General features: G+C 36.8%; 2 protein-coding genes across 3 annotated transcripts; both read left to right on the forward strand.

Annotated features, from left to right (window-relative positions):
* Positions 1–1,856: 1,856 nt before the first annotated feature.
* LOC131989813 (GTPase IMAP family member 9-like) lies at positions 1,857–5,047 on the forward strand. The gene is made up of 2 exons (XM_059355148.1): positions 1,857–1,922; positions 3,030–5,047. Exons 1-2 carry the CDS (start codon positions 1,898–1,900, stop codon positions 3,782–3,784), a joined length of 780 nt encoding a protein of 259 aa, XP_059211131.1. The 5' UTR covers positions 1,857–1,897; the 3' UTR covers positions 3,785–5,047.
* Positions 5,048–11,270: 6,223 nt separating this feature from the next.
* On the forward strand, positions 11,271–16,811 carry LOC131989025 (GTPase IMAP family member 9-like). 2 transcript variants are annotated; one of them, XM_059354190.1, is made up of 2 exons: positions 11,271–11,340; positions 14,495–16,811. In XM_059354190.1, exons 1-2 carry the CDS (start codon positions 11,292–11,294, stop codon positions 15,358–15,360), a joined length of 915 nt encoding a protein of 304 aa, XP_059210173.1. In that variant the 5' UTR covers positions 11,271–11,291; the 3' UTR covers positions 15,361–16,811. The 2 variants fall into 2 exon arrangements, with proteins under 2 accessions (XP_059210173.1, XP_059210174.1); XM_059354191.1 differs by having other exon boundaries at positions 11,286–11,340; positions 14,498–16,811.
* The last annotated feature ends 2,576 nt before the right edge of the window (positions 16,812–19,387 follow it).

The following is a 19,387-nucleotide window of genomic DNA, read 5'->3' on the forward strand; positions in this document are numbered from 1 at the left end:
ACTGTTAATATTAATTGAAAATGAGAACTTGTGAAGTTATCGCTTCAGTGCTGATGTTTAGCCACAGGCTGGCGCAGTTATTACATGAACAGTAGATCGGAGGAGACTCAACCTGGCTCTGTGTTCATGTTCTGGCTCAACAAAACCTTTTGCCCCGGTCGGAGTTAACTGGTCTTATTGTCCGGCTCTGAGCTTTGTGCTCTGTACACCTTCTCATCAAAGGAGCTGCGATCGCGAGCAAGCTTCCCCCATATTCCAGGGATTTATTATGATGCAGCTGCTGCGTTGCCATGGTGATGAGATAAACAACGTAAAAGTACTTCAGAAGCGTTCAGCAGCACCGGCGACCCGTTGCTCTGTTTAACGTGGTCAGATAGCCTTCCCAAACGTCAGGCTCACCCGCCGCCTATTGCTGTAATTAAATGATATAACAATGTTCTGAGTGTGCTTTAGCCTATCTAATCAAAGGGAATCTTTTGATGTCCTACTTCATTTATATTGAGAAAAAAAAAGTTAAGTAAACAAACTCTTTCATAGCGATAGCTTCCATGGCATTAGTTATGATTATAATTAATAATCAATAATAATTATGTATGACTAAACTGACTGACTAAAATAAATGTGAACCATGCCTGGGTGTAGAAAGAGAATAGCCTATACTAGTGCATGATGATAAGTGTTTTTTTTCTTTTCTTTATTGTGCTTGATAATAAGTTAGCACGCTACTTTTATTTTGACGGGACTTTTATTTTCCCGTCTGTCTGCCGTCATATTAATGAGTGAGGAACTAATTAAAAAGATTAAAAAGGGAGCGAACTTCTTCGTCAGGAGAACTGTACTGGGCACGGGTACTATCGGGAGGATTGTGGCCCATACAAGCACTTGACAATAAGTTGATAATGTCCTCATTGGTCAGTGTTGCTGCCACAAGGTTCCCAGACTGACTCATGCTCACTTATTGCGGCAGCAAAATACAAGATGGCAGTGCCTTGATGACGTCAGTCAAGTTTCATTATATATATTCAAGGTTCATTCCATATATTGGAGAATTCATTCAATATATTCAAAGTTTCATTCCATATATTCAAGAATTCATTATATATATTCAAGGTTCATTCCATATATTCAAGAATTCCTTCAATATATTCAAAGTTTCATTCCATATATTCAGGAATTCATTCAATATATTCAAAGATTAATTTCCTGAACGGCATGCCATAATATATATATATATATATATGTGTATATATATATATATATATATATGTGTGTATATATATATATATGTATATATATATGTGTGTATATATATATATTTGTGTATATATATATATATATGTGTGTATATATATATATATATGTATATATATATGTGTGTGTATATATATATATATATATATATATATATATATATATATATATATATATGTGTGTGTGTGTGTGTGTGTGTGTGTGTATATATATATATGGCCAAAAGAAGAACAGCCTCAGTTCTGTACTGCCAACATCCTGGTTTGCCCAGTCAGCCGACTTCCCTTCTGGAGTCACAGTCCAACAAATAGTGGTTACATAATGACAGCCCCGCTTAATGTTTTGCAGGCAGTGGATACATGGAGTGTGTGTGAAATCTTGGCCTTATTTTCAATGAAGAACAGCAAACATACAGAAGTTTATTTTGAAAAGCCACTCAGATTTGCAGCTTGCAGCTATATTTTGTTTTCTGACTTGTGACTGGTTGGCTGTCTGTGCCTTCTTTCCTCAAACTGGCTTGGTAACAGATGACGTGTTTAAGGGGAGGGGACTACACAGACTTTATAATATAAAAAGAGGAGATGGAACCCTAAAACATCAACAGCAACCAGACATCACAGACATCAGCTGCTTTCATGAGGCAAACATGTCCGGCAAACTTCCTAAACCTGGTAAGTATATTTAATATAAAGTACTCTGACTCACTGTAGTGTTTGAGCCACACCTTATTCTCTTCTTTGTTAACATCTGTTTAAATCCACATCAACATCAATGATGTTCACAAGAAACTTATTCTTGAGAATGAGATTATTAGAATAAAGTTTCTGCAACTGCAAACAGTTTGTTTTTGTAGCTTTACACTTTTCACAGAACTTGATTGTGAATTACTCATTGCTTATGCTGCATTTTAAAGATTCACATTTTGCAGCATCTTATTTATATTTCATGTGTTTATAAAATATTTATATCTTGCATAATTGCATTGTTAAATGTTTTAAGACTAATTATTAACATCTTTATGAGCATGCATGTACATATTTTTCAAGTGAAGTTCGATTAAATTTATCTTAATATGTGCTTTATTTACTGTGATTAAGCTTTTTTAGACAATTCTAGTGCATGGTGCTAATTAAGAAATAATCAATACTTGGATGATCATGCCTAACTCTTACATGCTTTATCATTCAACAGCTTATTGTAAGATCTTATATTTTAAGTGATAATTAAGTGATTTATTTCTCAGGGATTCAGACTGAATTTTGCTAAACAAATGATTATTGATACAGACAACTGTAAACATAAACTTTGCATCTTAGATTATGTAGTGAGGTATTTAAATGCCCTGCTGCAGTGCCTTTTAATCTCATAGTGAATGTATGTATGTCATTTTTACTGTCTCCGCCTCAGGTGAACTCATGATAAGTCATGTTGGCTAAAGCAGGTAGCTTTAGGTTAAATAATGATGATAAATAAGAGTTAAAAGGACACTCATATAATGTTAATGTTGTTGTTGCAAAACCTTGCTGATCAAGAATAGCCATATTCCAATAAGATAGAATGCAAAACATCAAAACTACTCGATCTGTCATTTTTCAGCTTCTGCAGAAAGTCAAAGGTCTTTCCGCATCTCTTCTGTTAGATAATGTCAGAACTTTTTGAAACACTCAATAAGTATACATTCAATGATAACCTGCGCACTCAGCTGCATCAGATCACCTCTGTATATAAGCTCCTGATTCATAATAACTAATAATGATGATGTTTAAATTCTCCTACAGAGCTGAAGGTGCCGGAGTTGAGGATTGTGCTCGTGGGAAAGACTGGAGTTGGGAAGACTTCGGTCATGAACACCCTCCTGGGAAGACCTGCTGTAACTGAGCAGTCTGCTTCCTCACAGACAACAGAGTGCAGGAGAGAAACAGTCGAGTTTGGTGGTCAAAAACTGGTTGTTATCGATACTCCAGGTGTGCTGAACACGAGAAAAACAAAAGAAGAGGTGAAGAAAGACATCATGGAATACTTCACATATGTTGCTCCTGGTCCTCACGTGTTCCTGCTTGTGCTGAAGCCAGAGCGTTTCACGAAATACGATGAAGCAGTGGTGGATATCATTCAGAAGATCTTTGGTGAGGAGTCAAAAAAATACACAATTGCCTTGTTCACCAACAGAGATAAATATGAGATTACCAATGAGGACAGAAAGAAAATCCGCAGCCTGGACTTTATTGCCAGACACCATTGTTTTGAGAACACCGACAAGAACGACATGGAGCAGGTGCCTGAGCTGCTAAAGAAGATTAACGCCATGGTAGAAGACAACAATGGGCAGCATTACACCAGTGACATGTTGAAAAAGGCACAGGAAGCCATCGAGAAGATGAAGAAAGAGACCAACCCCGAATCAGAACATGATGTGACATTTTTAAACCTAGTAGTAGGGTTAGGGTTAGAGTCCATAATGGGCAAGGAGAATGCAGATTTATGTCTGAAAAAGATTGATTCTGTGTTTGAGGCCATAGCTCGACGGCTCTAAGCTCAAGATTCAGCTAAATTCAGAAAGTTGTTTAACAGGAAAATCACACAGTCCACTGACATCAAAGCAAGCATTCACACTGCTCTGTAACCCCCAAAATCCACCGGGCCTGTCATACGCGGCCATTATTGTCAATGTATCAACCGCCACTGGCTCGGTAGTGTTTCGTTTCAGACGCGTCCCATACGCGCCTCAATGTACGGCCACTCGTGAATTACGTGTCTTTTCTATATTTGGCGCTCGACACGAGTAGCAAGCGTTAAGCTGGACAGAGAGTGGATCATTCTGACAGGAAGCAGGCATAAATTGCAGAGCGAATCCAGTCAATTTTCAAAATAAAACACCATGAGCAGACTCCGGGTCGTACTTCACATCACTAGATCAACATTGCGTAGTTTATAACTGTAATTTAGGCAGTAAATAGATGTCAAGTCAAGTCAAGTCAAAGTTTATTTATAGAGCACATTTAAAAACAACCTCAGTTGACCAAAGCACTGTACAGTTATTAAAATAGAATAAATCATACACAAATAGGTATAAATAAAAACAATAAAATACTAAAAACAGTAAAACTAAATAAAATAGAATAGAATAAAATAGTAATAAATGTGTTGTGATGTACACAGGCTATTGCATGGAAGGTATGAAACAACAATAAACACAAGTTAAATCACACAAAAAACACAAAACATTTAACTACGAAGCCTACTTACCCATGGTAGAAGAGCAAATATCGATGAAAATGATCAAATAAGCAAGTAAACACTGTGGCGCAAGCAAGAAGCGTCGCTTTTTAAATGCTCCCGGTGGGTGTTGATGCCGCGTTGAGCACGGACCAAATACACTCACGCAACACGCCGCAGATGGGCCCGGTGGATTTTTTCGGTGTCTGTCTAAAGGGACTTCAGTTAATTAAAAGGGTCTAATTTTACAATCTCCTGCAGATTGTTATTGCGTGCAGCTCAGTGTCAGTGTTCCCTCTGTGATTGTTAAAGATCTCGTGAAGGGTCAAATTGATCTATAGCAAAAATATATGTTAGATATTCAGGTAGCTTGCTGAGAAGAGCTTTGGAAATAAATTGAAAAATGTGCCAGAGTAGTTACTTGTGCCAATGTCGTCTCCTGCTGTGTTAAATGAAATAAAGGTAAAATGCAATTATTTAATGTATGAAATTATGCTGCATTAAAACAGAAAATGTTCTTTGTACTCTTTCTAAAGACAAATGATGATGTGTGGGGTATTGATGGTGATTTATCAAGTTATTTTTGTATGTAACAATTTTGCATCCACAAATAAAAGATGGTGCAAACAAAACTGTGCAGTCTTTCACTTTTATTTATCGTGTTAGATGGCCTTTACGGGTGAAAATGTTGGTTCATTTTCAGGATTATCTACCGAATGACTTCAGGCTGCCATTAAATGAGGTCAAGGCTGAATGAATGACTGAAATTCAATAAATAAATATAAATATCCTCCAGTTAACTCTTTTGTTAAATATAAATCACCTATTGTGTTTGTAGGTCTGTAATATGTCTTTATTTTTCTATTTCATTCGTTCACTCTCTCTTCGTTTCCATAGAAACGTACACATTGTACATTCCAGGGCAGTGTGGTGTGTGTGGAATGTGGAATGTGTAAAAGTGCAGGAATGTTTCGGTTAAACTGGTGAATGCATTCAGATTCCAACTGTTTAAACAACAGCAGCCCAACAGAATGTGAAGTGTGCTGGAGTTCATCACGTCTCACCTTCCAACGACAACATCTGATTGTGTTTCTGGAAGGTCAGTGTAGCAGCATTATCCTGCTCAGACATAGTCAAACCAGCACTGTTTAAACAGGCCTTATTCATCTTACGAAAACATGCAACTGAAAATAAAAAAAAATGTTTAGCACATAATTTAAGTCAATATTTAAAACATAATTTCAACAAATTCCTAAGAATACACTTTTAAGAAAAAATTGCTGGAGTTGCATGTCAAAGACCGACTACAATTCATTTTAGATAAAGTGGAGCAGATACCTCCATTTCCTTCCACTTTGGCTAAAATAATCCTCCTGCTGCTCTGTAGCTGCTGTGGACGTCCAGGATATGTCTGAATTAATAATATGATCCTTCAGGAGGAACTGCTTGTACTTTAAGTAGTGTAACAAAGCCTAACACCAATAACCTGCACAGATATCACAACAATAATACTTAACAACGAACATGGTCTCACAGGAATCGTGAAATAGCCACGGATTCGCTTAACTCAAAATCCGTGGAATAGCCACGGAATAACTCAAATTTCCGTGAAACTGACAACTGGATATTTTTTCCTATTGGTTTGTTCCAAGTCACATGACTTTCAAGGTCCCGGTGGTCAGAACAAAAAACATGGCGGACAGTTCTCTCATTTTTAGTGAAAAAATCAATATTTTGACTTAGTTTCTGCATAAAAATGGATTTTGATCACATCTCTAGCGAGAAATATATGTTTTATTATCTAAATATTCACTAAGTGAATGTACATAATCACTTTGTATGTTGGAATAGCCACGGGATATGACTGTCATTAACTTGCATTGTAGCGAAATCCATGTCCGTTTCATGGAAATTTGAGTGATTCCGTGGCTATTCCACGGATGTTGAGTTTAGCAAATCCGTAGCTATTTCACAGATTCCTGCGAGACCATGTTGTTAACAACCCACATTAAACCAAATAACCGATAGCAGGTTAAAATCTTGTGCCTAACCTCTTGCTTGTTCCTATCTTAATTAATGCCCAGCACATACCAGTCCATACATGTGAAGAATTGTGAAGAGAGGTGCAGAAAAAGGGTGAAGAGTTGGTTCTTATTGGGATCCAGCAGTCCTTTGCTGGGTATGGTTGCAGACTGCTGGCTGCTGTCTTCCAGAGTAATTCACTCTGTTGGCTCCTGTTGCATTTGAAGCAGTTGAGAGACCTTCTGTCGTGGTCTCTGGGCTGACTGCTGTTGTAGTAAACCTTGTGTGCACTTATTAAAATCTTGACGCACCGCTTGATGTGACTATCTCCAAATCCAAATGAGCAGGAAAATTAGAGAGCAGTAGTCTTCGAATAAAAACTCCCAAGATCCTTTGCTTTTATGTGAGAAAACACTGGAGAACTTTGTCCTGGTTGATGCTGAAATGCTTGGTAAGTTTTTAACCCAGTTAAAAACCTCAACATGTATTTTAGATCTGATTCCCACAGCCTTTTAAAAAAAAGTTTAGTATTTTAGAGGAACAGTTGCTCACAATTGTCAATTATTCTCTTCAGATGGGTACCTTTCCCACTAGCCTAAAGACTGTCATAGTCAAGCCTCTGCTGAAGAGAAACAATCTAGATTCCTCAATTAGTAATTGCAGACCAGTATCAAACTTGCCATTTTTAAGCAAAATTTTAGAGAAGCTTGTTTTTACTCAGTTAAATGATTTTGTCAACTCAGACGACATTTTTGAAAAGTTCCAATCTGGTTTTAGGGCCAATCACAGCACTGAGACAGCTCTAGTAAAGGTGGTAAATGATCTCAGATGCAATATGGACTTGAAAAAACCCAGCATCTTAGTATTACTCGATTTAACTGCAGCCTTCGATTCAGTTGATCATTCAATTCTTTTAAAGAGATTAAAGAATTTGTTTGGCTTCTCTGGTACTGTTTTTTACTGGGTCAAATCTTACCTGAATGACAGATATTTTTTGTAAGTATAGGTAATTGTTCAATCAGTAGTTTTAAAATTAATTGTGGTGTTCCCCAAGGTTCAATTTTAGGACCAACTCTTTTTAACCTTTACATGCTCCCACTTGGGGACGTCATCAGGAGACACAGCATTAATTTCCATAGCTATGCTGATGACATACAGCTCTACATTGCCACATTTCCTGATGACTCATGGCCAACAGATGCCCTTTTTAACTGTATTTTAGACATAAAACAGTGGATGGCAGATCATTTTTACAGCTCAACCAGGACAAAACTGAAGTTTTAATTATTATTATAACTGAATTTTAACCCTGGTCAACAAGTTAAAAACCTGGGAGTTATCATCGATTGTGATCTTAGCTTCGAGCCCCATATAAAAAATATTACCAAAACTGCCTTTTATCATCTTAAGAACATTGCCACAGTACGACCATTCCTCTCTCAAGCTAAAGCAGAGACATTGATGCATGCTTTTAATACCTGTTTAATTGACTATTGAAATGCTCTACTTTCTGGTCTACCTAACAAAAAATTTGATCGATTACAATTATTACAAAATTCAGCTGCTTGTCTGTTGACAAAGACCAGAAAGAGAGCTCATATTACACCTATTTTAAAGACTCTGCATTGGCTGCCTGTGCGTTTCAGAATCAATTTTAAGATTATTTTACTGGTTTATAAATCTCTTAATGGTCTTAGTCCAGCCTATTTATCTGATTTACTTTTATCCTATGAACCCTGGAGGACCCTCAGGTCTTCTGGGAGTGGCCTTTTAATATGAAGACCTGAGGCCATCAGAGATGCTTCATATTTTTAAGAGCAAACTTAAGACTCATCTTTTTCATTTGGCTTTTACTTGAACCATTTTTAGAGATGCTATATATATATATATATATATATATATATATATATATATATATATATATATATATAGCACTCCTTTAGCGATGACAGTTAGCTCTTAAAGTTATGTACTTACTTGATTCCTATGGTCTATGTCTAGTACCATCAGGTTGAATGCACTTATTGTAAGTCGCTTTGGACAAAAGCGTCTGCTAAATGACATGTAATGTAATGTAATATATATTATCATGCTCTACTTCTTAATTATTTATTGTTTTATATTTTTTATCTAGCTTTTTTCGTTTGTTTTTAAAAAAAAAACTTTTTATTGTTATTATTTACTTTTCTTTTTTTTTTTTTAATCTTATTTTCTTTTCTTTTTCGTACCTTACTTTTTTTCTTACCTTACTTGGTGGGATGGAGGGTCAGGGCGGAGGGTGTTTGCTTGTTTCTATGTTTTGGTATTTTTATCATTATTATTATTATTACTTTCTCCTTTCTTATGTAAAGCACTTTGTGTTGTATCTTTATTTGTATAGCACTTTTCATACAATACAAACAAAGTCTGATTGATTGAAGTCTGATTGAGTAGGGGAAGAGTTGACTGCATGCTTGCACACCCTCTTTTCTCTGGAGAGAGATCTTAGAGATCTGTAGGGGCCATAAAAACATAACTATTGAGTTTGTATGCTGGCAAGGAAACAGCCAACAAACTCAAAGGGGACCCAGACACAATTTTAGAGGCTAAGATGAGAAATGGTGTTGCATTTTCCATTCAAGTCAGTTCAACATGCACAAATGAACAACGTAAATCTGTGGCATACCTGTGGTCCCAATATTGTATTAACAACAGGTCAGTTTTTACATAAATGATCTCAGCTCTCCAGAAGTGTTAGAAACAGGATCTAATAGCTGGATGTCATTAGATAAAGTATAGGGACCTTTGGCTAATTTGGTTTTTCTGCTTTTTATGTGGAGTTTCCGTGTGGGAAGGGATTCATGTGTTGAAACAATCAAAACATGGCAAATAAGTGGAATCCAAATCGAGACGGAGCAAATAGATTTGAGGTTAGAACCCATGTCTGGACAACTTCACTGCAGCTGGTTTCATGTTCATCGTCCTGAAAGTGATGTAAGAGCAAACTCCAGACTTCAGAACACTGAACTTCTCCTTGAGTGAGACTTGGTAAGTAACAAACAGATCAAATCAGACAGAAGGTGAAAATGAGACATTTCTAATAACAATCTGAGCCTGTCAGTAGCCGTGTTTTCATCAACAGATTTCTCGGCACATTTTGAAGACTTTCTTAAATGCGCATACAAGTTTTTACACTCGCTTAAGTTTTTGGTCTTTTTCAAAAAAAAGTTAATGCGCTAAACAGGAGATGGAAACTTTTTCTGAAAGTTCTGAAGGAGAACATTTAACATGACTTTACATGACTGATCAGCTGTTTCTTTGACATAAAAGAACAATTAGAAGTTGCATAATTTAATCCAATTCCTGAAGTCTTCTCTCCATTTTCTCTCAGATCAGCAACCTCTTTTTGTTTCCCGTTTTCTCTCTTCTTCTTCTTCTTCTTCTGTTTACTGACCGATTAGCCTACGGCATTACATTACACTGCCATCTTCTGACCAGAGTACATTTTTGCAGCTTTGTTTATTTGTTCATGGAAATGTCCCTAATTCACATTTTCTTTAATGTCGCATTTCAAAATTTTGCTTCAACTTTAATGGAAACACGGCTTGTGGCAAACATAAGCCTTTTTAGTGGATGTGTGAAGGTGCACAATTTGGGATTGCCCCATTCCACCACTTTTTGGACAAAACAAAGGTAGCTCTGGACATTAAGTCCTGTTTCACCGTTGATCATTTTAAAACAAATTTAAAGGCCTACCTTTCAGTTCACACCAGGCTTTTGTCACATCCAGTATAACTAACATTCTCTTACCGCTTTAACATGTTGATTGTTTTCTATTTTTCCCTTCCTCCTATTTTAGGACATTGACTCTGACCCAAAAATCCCCAAGATACAACGGAGTCAAGGTAAAGAAGACAAATGAGACTTTTGGTCCCATTTTATCTTGTAATTGTTGCTTTGCATTATGTTTTAATGCGTTTTTATTTTTGATCATGTCTATCTGCATTGTGGCAGATCCTCACCCATCTGCCTCGACTGGAAAGCACATGTGTTCGAATCCTGATGTTTTTAAATGCGCTATATAAATAAATTAACCTGACTTAACTTGGCTAGCACCCTCGCTTCATATTGGAGTTCAGAAATTGGTGTTCCCATTGGTCATTTAGACACAAAACCATGAGAAAATAAGATCCAGGTTGACAAATATAAAAACACGTTTCCCTCCTTTAAGACTGAAGGAAGTCACTGCTCACATCCAAGAAATAGTCCGACAAATTTTTACCAGATTATTTTAAAAATAATTGTATTTTACAGTTTGTGTATAGATTATACCAGCCAGACAACTCACTTTGTTTACAGCCTGTATGCTAAACTAAGCTAACAATCTGCAACTTGCAGAGTGGTTTCAATCTGAACATAAGTGAGGGAAGGTAGACTTCCCAAAATGTCAAACTATCTTCATTTGCTCCTGCAATGTGGTCCTGGACCACTTTTATTTTGAAATCCTGTATGTTTAGCTCAGAAACTACCTGTACAACCAGTCTTATTGCTGGGATTTCTTAACATTTTTTTTTTTTTCACAACTTTAGCTGAAAGAAGCTGGCTGGCATTGTTGAGGAGGTAGACTTGTGTTAGTGTACTTGAGCTCAGCCCTCTGATTTGCTGCTTTCAGCCACATTTTCACTTGTGACTGGCCAGTTCTCAGCTGGGAACAGGTGACGTGTATTTCAGGGGAGGGAACTAGAAGCAGCCTATATAATAAAATGTTGAGATGGAAATTAAAATAGTCACAACAAGACATCCACAGAGACAAGACATCAAAGATGAGCAGCTATTCCAAAAAAGAGGAGCCTACTGGAGAACCTTTAGTGGGTAAGTACAATTCTTCTACAGCAATAACAGTGTAGTAGTAATAGGAAGATTTGTTATCTTTTACCAACTGACTTATGAGGAATTTTAGAAACAATATCAGACAAGTTTTCAGCGAGTGGTTTTCCATGATTTCTGACAAAGAGCAGCTATTTAACCCTTCATGTAAATGTATTTAACTACCAACCGGACATTCGCAACTATAAATGTTCATATTTTATAACTTTAACATCACACATCAATTTTTTTTCAAATGCTATTTGTATTATGCTAATTTTGAATTATCTTCTCACAAACAAGACGTTTTAAGTGAATGATAAGTATAATTCAGTTATGGTTTTGGATAGTTACTAACAACCTGAAGCTCCAGATGAAGTTACATTCACTGGTTTATTTCTGGTTTATATAATTTTTAGTCATTTCAATTTTTAGATGTGAGATCTTTCAGTGGATTAGTTATTAAAGCCAGGACATTATGACTTTATGTGAAGAAAATCCTTCAATTTTATGGACATTTCTACTATTCATTTATATATCTTTAGATACAACTGCACGTTATATATATTGCTTAAACTTACTTTTAACTAACAATAAAATACTCTTTACTTATTATTAGTCATACTATAATGTGTTTATTGTTGCACACATAAAATTAACTTTTTCTATATCAATACGTATATCAAAATAAAGGATTACAAATAATTTGGTAATCATTATTAGAAATAATTTGTAAAACAATGAAACATTTATCATATACTGTTTAGAAATGTGTTTGTTATGGGGTTACTGTTGTGTCTAAACAGAAAACATTTGAGATTGACATTGCTTGCAATTAAACACTTTTTATTTCAATTTCCACAAAGAAAATGCATTAAAAACAAATTAATGCAAATCCATTTTCTTTCTGAATGCAGAAGTTTATTATGAACTTTTTAATCCAAATGTCGAATCAGATAGTTTTGATTGTGAAGCCAAAAATTTTCTTCGCTGTCAATACAAAAGTTTTGCATTTGCATTAAAAACCATGTAATTCACTTTTTTTTTCATGCAATGAAACATTTTTGAAGTGTGCTAAATGTTGCTCCCAAAACTACTGTTTTAAAGGATGATAAAGGACTGAAAAAAGACAGAGCCCACTTAAGCCCCTCCCCCACCAGAGGGGAAACCAATCATGTCTCTCCATTGAATTTGTATTGAATGAAGGAGCCTTGTTGTTAATTCTGTCTGCTAGCAACAGAAACATGTTGAAAAGCTGCTGTGTGGTAAAGAACCAGAACTAGTTTTTAAAAGCTGACAAACTGAAAAAAAATTAAACAAAACAATAAATTAACATTTATTTAGGAACACATGCAAGTCTTAGATTGTTTATTTGAAGATATTTTATAGATTTGCATTATTAATTAAGTTATTTTGATGTGGTATTTTGTTTTAAAAAATCACAATGCTTTTTGTTATTTAGCATAAAATATATTTTTAGTTTTAATGTTGAGAGGACATCTGCATTGTTTTGCATAGTTTACCTCTAACAAATTGAAGGGAATCCCTTTTATTTCTCTAAGATAAGAGAAATTGTATTTAGTAGTTTTAATAAATTTATATATATATATATAATATATATATATATATTTCAAATATGCTTTCATTGCGTAGTTAGTGTTTTGCAGTAAAAATTGTGAGAAAATTGTATTGTTTACCCTGTATCGGAAATCATATTGTATCATGAGTTGAGTGCCCAAAACATTAACAATACATAAAAACACATTACCACAACTGCATTTTTAAATAACCTTGCATAGGCCTACCTGGTTAAGTGACTCCCCGACAGCGAAACAAAAACGTGATTGGTTGAAAAGTCTGATTTGTCGCATAGTGATAATTGATCAGATAATTGATCAGCCTGTAGCTTTGTGTAATTGGTGTCCATGGAAAATGACTTGTAGCCTGTGTTGTCACTGGTAGTGTGGACCAGGGCAGGAATTTCACGAGGGCCACGCCAACTTGGCCTCGTGCTGTTAAAAAAAATATCTGCCCTGAAGTCTTGATGCCCCACTGCACCAGTTGGTTTTGTAGTTTTCTAGTCTGCCTCCTTCCTTTCAACACAGCTTTGAAACCTGCATCTTTTGAGGAAAAAAAATGCATCTTTTGATGATATTTATCATCTGTTGTGGGTTTGATTGGAGCCTGGCGTGAACTGCTAAGATGGACTATAATGATAGTTTGACACAAATCTATCACCGGCCAAGCCGTCCCGCCAGAGTCTCAATGTCACATTTCAAGCTATTTTTACACTTTTCATAATATAAAGTTATTTAGTGTTGTGTTGCCGTTGCCTCAGCAAAGTGTCTGTCACCCGTCAGTCAGTCAAAACCCCAACCCACTTCTCTGTCCTCCTCCGAGACATGCGCGCATTCACACACTTACACACACACACTGAATATACCGAGCTGCCGTGCCTACCTGTCTGCGTGTGTGTGCATTCCGAACTAAATACTATCAGCCTGTCCGGGTCGTCAGAGGTCCAAATAAACTGTTGCATATGCCGTTCGGTAGCCGCAAGCTAACATTAGCTAACAGTTAAAGTTGTTTTAATTACACTAAACTGTGACTTACTGTTTTGAATAACTTCCTGTTGCTCAACGCATGCAGCTTTCAAAATAAGAATGCGGTGTGTTAACAGAATCTACCACAGAATTTACAAGAAGACCGTCAAAATAAGATGCCTAAAGTAAAATATACAAGAACCCATAAAATGCCCCTAAAATTACAAAATTCCAGGCCTGGTGTGGACGCAGCATTTGATGCAGCGGTTGCTTACCACCAGTCTGCTGTACATAGTGGTCATATTTTGCATGACCTGTTTGATTTTGGATTCAATGGGAATTCAGCAATCAACACTGCGTTAAAGGTTATGGAAGTGGCCGTTGTTTCATCAAGTGGGTTAGAAAGATGATAGACACAGATAAGCTCAAAGTTTCCAGTCTGAATGCTAAGCTAGGCTCTGTAGCTTCTGTACAGCCATGAGAGGGATAGAACTCTGAACATCTTTTCTGTTTCTTAAATTAAAAAATCCAATCGACTATGATAGTTTTCTGTGTTTGAAATAACCACATCCTGACTGAGACAATTGCTTTATGATCAACCTCTTTAAATTTTCCAGCAGGTGAAGAGCCGGCACTGAGGATCGTACTGCTTGGGAAGGTTGGAGTTGGGAAGAGTGCTTCAGGAAACACCATTCTGGGCAGAGAAGCATTCAAATCCAAGGGTGGTCTGTCTGCTCTCACAGAGATGTGCAAGAGGGAAACAGGGAAGACTGGCGTACAAGACGTGGTTGTTGTTGATACTCCAGGTCTGTTTAACATCGACAAGACTGACGAGGAGCTGGTGAGCGAGATCAAGAAATCCATCGGATATGCCGAGCCTGGTCCTCATGTGTTCCTGATTGTGCTGAGTGTGACCGACAAGTACACAGAGGAGGAAAGGCAAATGGTGGAAATCATTCGCCAGACTTTTGGCAAAAACATATTTGATTACACGATGGTCTTGTTCACCTGTGGACAAAGTCTAGAAAAACCCATTCTAGAGTTGATTGAATCAAATAAGCATCTCCATGACCTGATCATAACTTGCAACAATGGATATCACGTTTTTGATAACAAACATAAGAGTGACCAGCAGGTCACTGAGCTGGTGGAGAAGATCAAAGCAAGGGTTAAGAAAGCGAAAGGAGGATGCTACACCCCTAAGATGCTCAAAGAGGCTGAAGCATCCTTACCTAAACAGGTACAAAGTGCAGATGAAATTAGATCCAATCTCAAAACCAAGATAACCATTCTTAAAGCAACTGGTTTTTGTGGAATAATGGCCGGATGTGTGACAGGGTATCTTGCGCGTGAAGGTGAGGTGACACCTACAATAGCAGCTGTGCTGGGAGGTCTGCTGGGTGGGTTACTGGGAATTGGATTGGCAGCTTTAATATTATTCACCAAAAACCGTATCAAGTGCAAATGCCCGTGCAAAAAGTGAGGCATTTTTTTATTGCTTAAGCTGATCAGACCAATTCTAGCACATGGAAATACTGGAAAGGGAAAATTATGGTGGTGGATTTTGTATATTTTTGTATTCCTGCTTTGTTTTTGCCATTTCATATAAAGTATGTTAGAAGCCTAGAAAGATAATTAGAAGCTGAAATAAGAACTGCAGTTAACACAAGCTAAAGGGCTGTCGGGACATTAAGTATGGAGGGGAACTCTGTCACTAGTCCGACTCACAGCCTCTAGTCTCGTTTTATTTAGTGTTAGGTCAATATCAATTTATCAGGCTATGGTTTGGCTAGCTAGTCAAACAGCTGGTTAGCTTGTCAGAGGGCGTCTGAAGCTAACGGTAGTGGAGTCATGTGACTGCGGTGTAGTTCTCTATAGCATAACATTTCTTTACTTTTTACTTCTGTTGGCTGCATTAACGCTTCAAACATCATACAAGTGGAGGTCATCTGTGAAGATTATCCTGCTGTATAAAATGCATAGACATAAAAAACGTTTATTTTCTGCAATGATCCTGAATCCTATAGGGGAACTCATGATGCTAACTTCAGGGTTGGACCACAAAAAAATAATTTAGTTTGTTGTCTATTTTCTGAGGACAATTTAACTTTTTAGTAGTTTAGCAAATTTAGCTAATCTGGCTAGGTGTGAAACAATACAAAATCATATTGTACTTGCCCATTGCATATATTCTTAGTAACTGTCAATCTGTTTTTTCTTCCATTTTTTTTGTTGTTAGCTGTGCCTGTGTTGTTTAAAGATCAAACAGATTTTTAAAAGTGGTGCTTGTCGGCACTGCCTTTGCCAAGTTTGACCAATAATATTGCGATTACATCACTGTTCACTTTCTAAAACTTTCTCAAATTAAACTGGAGGAGACAATGAAAAGTTCCTCCGGTCTATAAAAAACACCTAAAATCATCCGGTTTAGATTAATGTATTGTAAGCACAGCCTCCGTGTCTGAATGTTGTCATGACCATCCTTGTCTCCTAAACAATAATGTTCCACTACAATGAACCTTTATAAATCATTAGTAAGTTGAAACTAAAGGCTTTATTAATAGTTAATTAAAAATGTCTTGTAGATTTGTTTTGTGCCACTCCGAGGGACAAGAGACAGGTTGAAAGGTTGTAAGAAACCCCTGTGACTGGTGTTCACCCTTTTTAGCAGTGATAATATACATACTAGTACACTATTTGTTATACACTCATCGATACCCATTTGTTCATCTTTATATAGAGCTAGACTATGCAGTTATGCAATTAATAAATGGATTTTATTCCAGACGTTCTACAAATCGTCAACAAAGTTCTCAAGTTGCATGGGTATACGTGATGAACTTAAGGGTGCTTTCACAACCCGAAGTTTAATCCATTTTAATCAAACTCTGATGCGGTAAAATCCTTGTTATGGTTAGTTTGGTTGCTTGTGAAAGCTCCAATCGTACTCTGGTGCAGACAAAAACATTCATTTCCAAACAGATCCGAGTGCAGTTTGATTGCACTGTGAATGTAATACGACCAGAATCCGACCCAATTAAAGAAAATGAACCAAAAACGGTAATTTGTCATTGCAGAATTATCAACATATTGCTCAAAATAACTTAATATTTGCCTCCGTGGTAGAAGCAGATTGTGGTAGTAAGTGTATCAAGGCTCGCCTTTTCAGATTATACGGATGTCTGATTGCAGCACATCATCTATGGGAATAATAGATCAACACATTGTTGACTACCCGAAGCCTCAACAGGTGCTCGTTCTGAGCCTCTCTCTCCAAATTAGTTTGGTGGGAACACCAGAGCAGGATTACAGCTGTTATAATCAAATGTACTCGGCTTGTGCTCGGTTCCATGTTGCTTTGTTTAGTCCGTGTTTATATTTTTTACCGCCAACTTTTAAACCCATCAGAAATAGTGTGAGTATATTTCCAGCCCTCCACCGTCGTACACGCCCCATTGGCAAACGTTTTTGTTTTATTTGGTCCGCTTACATTTCTGCACTGTGAAAGCAAACCAGACTAAATACAAAACAGACCAGATGCATCAATTTTCACTTTGATTCAGACAATCCAAACAAGCAAAAGCTACAAAGATGTAACCGGGCAACCAAAAACTTAATAGAATAATACTATATATGTGTATTTAATGTGATTGTGACACTGGAGGAATGTGTAGAAAAAAAACTCTGAGCTCTATTGTAAATGTGTGATATACAGACGCCTCACTTCTGACACTTCCAACGGACAATGAAACATCAACAGAGCCTTGACGGAGTCGTGGCGCTGTCGGATCCTGTGGACATTATGTGTTACTTTGCTGATTTGATACATTGATATGATAAGTTCTGTGTAAGACATTATGTTATGGCTGTATAATCAATAGGGCCTTTGGGTGTCAGATTTCAGAATTTCAATAATAAAGACATGTAACCCTCCAGACTGTGTTATCATTCATGTCAAACAGCTAGTTTATAACTCTAAGATCGACCTGCTGACCTCCAATACAGCCCACAACAACCACTGACTGTAAAAATAAGGTAACAACAGGTGTGTTATGGTGTTGGTAAGATAAATTTTAATGTTTTATATAACCCACAATATGACAGCAGATGCCTCTTGTCATCGTCGTTGAACCGCCAGTAATCTAAACACTGTTGGAAATCCAGATAGAGGAAAAGTTATTAAGTAAAAAATGGTTGATTTAGATTTTTTCTCTCAGAGAAAACTAGAAGCCCTAATCCATTGGTACCAACCATAGCAAAACTAATAAACTGAAGCAGGAGTCTGTGCTTCATGTGGCCAGTTTAATTTAATGAGCTGCTGCCCTCTGGTGGTCACACAGGGAAACACACATTTCTTTTCTGATTAAACATTCAATGTTTCCCTTTGGAAGAAAAGTGAAAGCTTTTACCTAATATGAACATTACATTAAAATAAACAGTGAACAGTTTTAGCTTCTGTAGCCTTTTTACTCCACAGAAGACACAATAAGAAACTGAATGACGTGAATGTTTTATTTAGATGTGCAATAATAATAATAATAATAATAATAATAATACATTTGAGTGCAGGAACACTCCACTACATGTTTGTGCTCATTTACCCCCTTTATATCCATCTGGGTAGTTTAATCCGCAGCAGTGCATCATATTCTAAGATCATCATGTGTTTGTTCAGAGAAACAAATCTGATAACATTTTAACAATCTGTCAAACCGTTTGGCTGAAAAGTGACTGTATATATCTGATATCTTTTTTCCTAACATCAACTGGTGAGACTTTCAAAAAAAGGATAAATAAAAACCCTGCCATGAATATAGGCTATGTATAGGTATCATATTTCCTGTTAACACACCATGTTTGTGGTGTGTTTGGTGTGTGTGTTATATTGAATTAAATGTAAAGAAAGGACAACACTTTCGATTATAGCTTAATCGCCTAGCAACAGTTTCGACCGTGATCCGTGACCACATACGCTACGGATTCAACACGGGAGATGCAACTGTTGCCACCATCACTAACTGTGCACAACGTCAGCAGCTGATCATAAACAAAGCAGCATGGCTAATTATAATAATAAACATAGTGATATTGAATTGTGCTTTTTGTAAACAAACAGATCAAGCGAAACTAAGCGAACACCTCCTGCAGCAGCAGCACATACACACTGTACTACTACAGAGCTAACTGTTAGCCTGTTAGCTATTAACGGCCCATTAACAAACAAAAGGAAAGGAAACTGAGAGAAGCTGTGAAGGTCCTCTCAGAAGTCAGAATATATAAAATGTTTACTTGAAATAATTAGGAAAATAAAAACATGTAAGAGAGAGTAAAGACAAGCCGGCAGAGCTGAAGGCAAGTCACATGCGTCCCACAGAAGGATATGTGACACACCATTTTACCAAGGCAGAGAAGCAGCTTCATTGCAGGAGGGCCGTCTGGGAAAGCAGGGAGATGGAAGCCATGCTTAAGGAGTTGATCGAAGCATATGATGGAGAGAGAGGCTGCAACAC

Source organism: Centropristis striata, chromosome 17, assembly GCF_030273125.1.
Source record: "Centropristis striata isolate RG_2023a ecotype Rhode Island chromosome 17, C.striata_1.0, whole genome shotgun sequence".
In the NCBI taxonomy this organism is placed as follows: Eukaryota; Metazoa; Chordata; class Actinopteri; order Perciformes; family Serranidae; genus Centropristis; species Centropristis striata.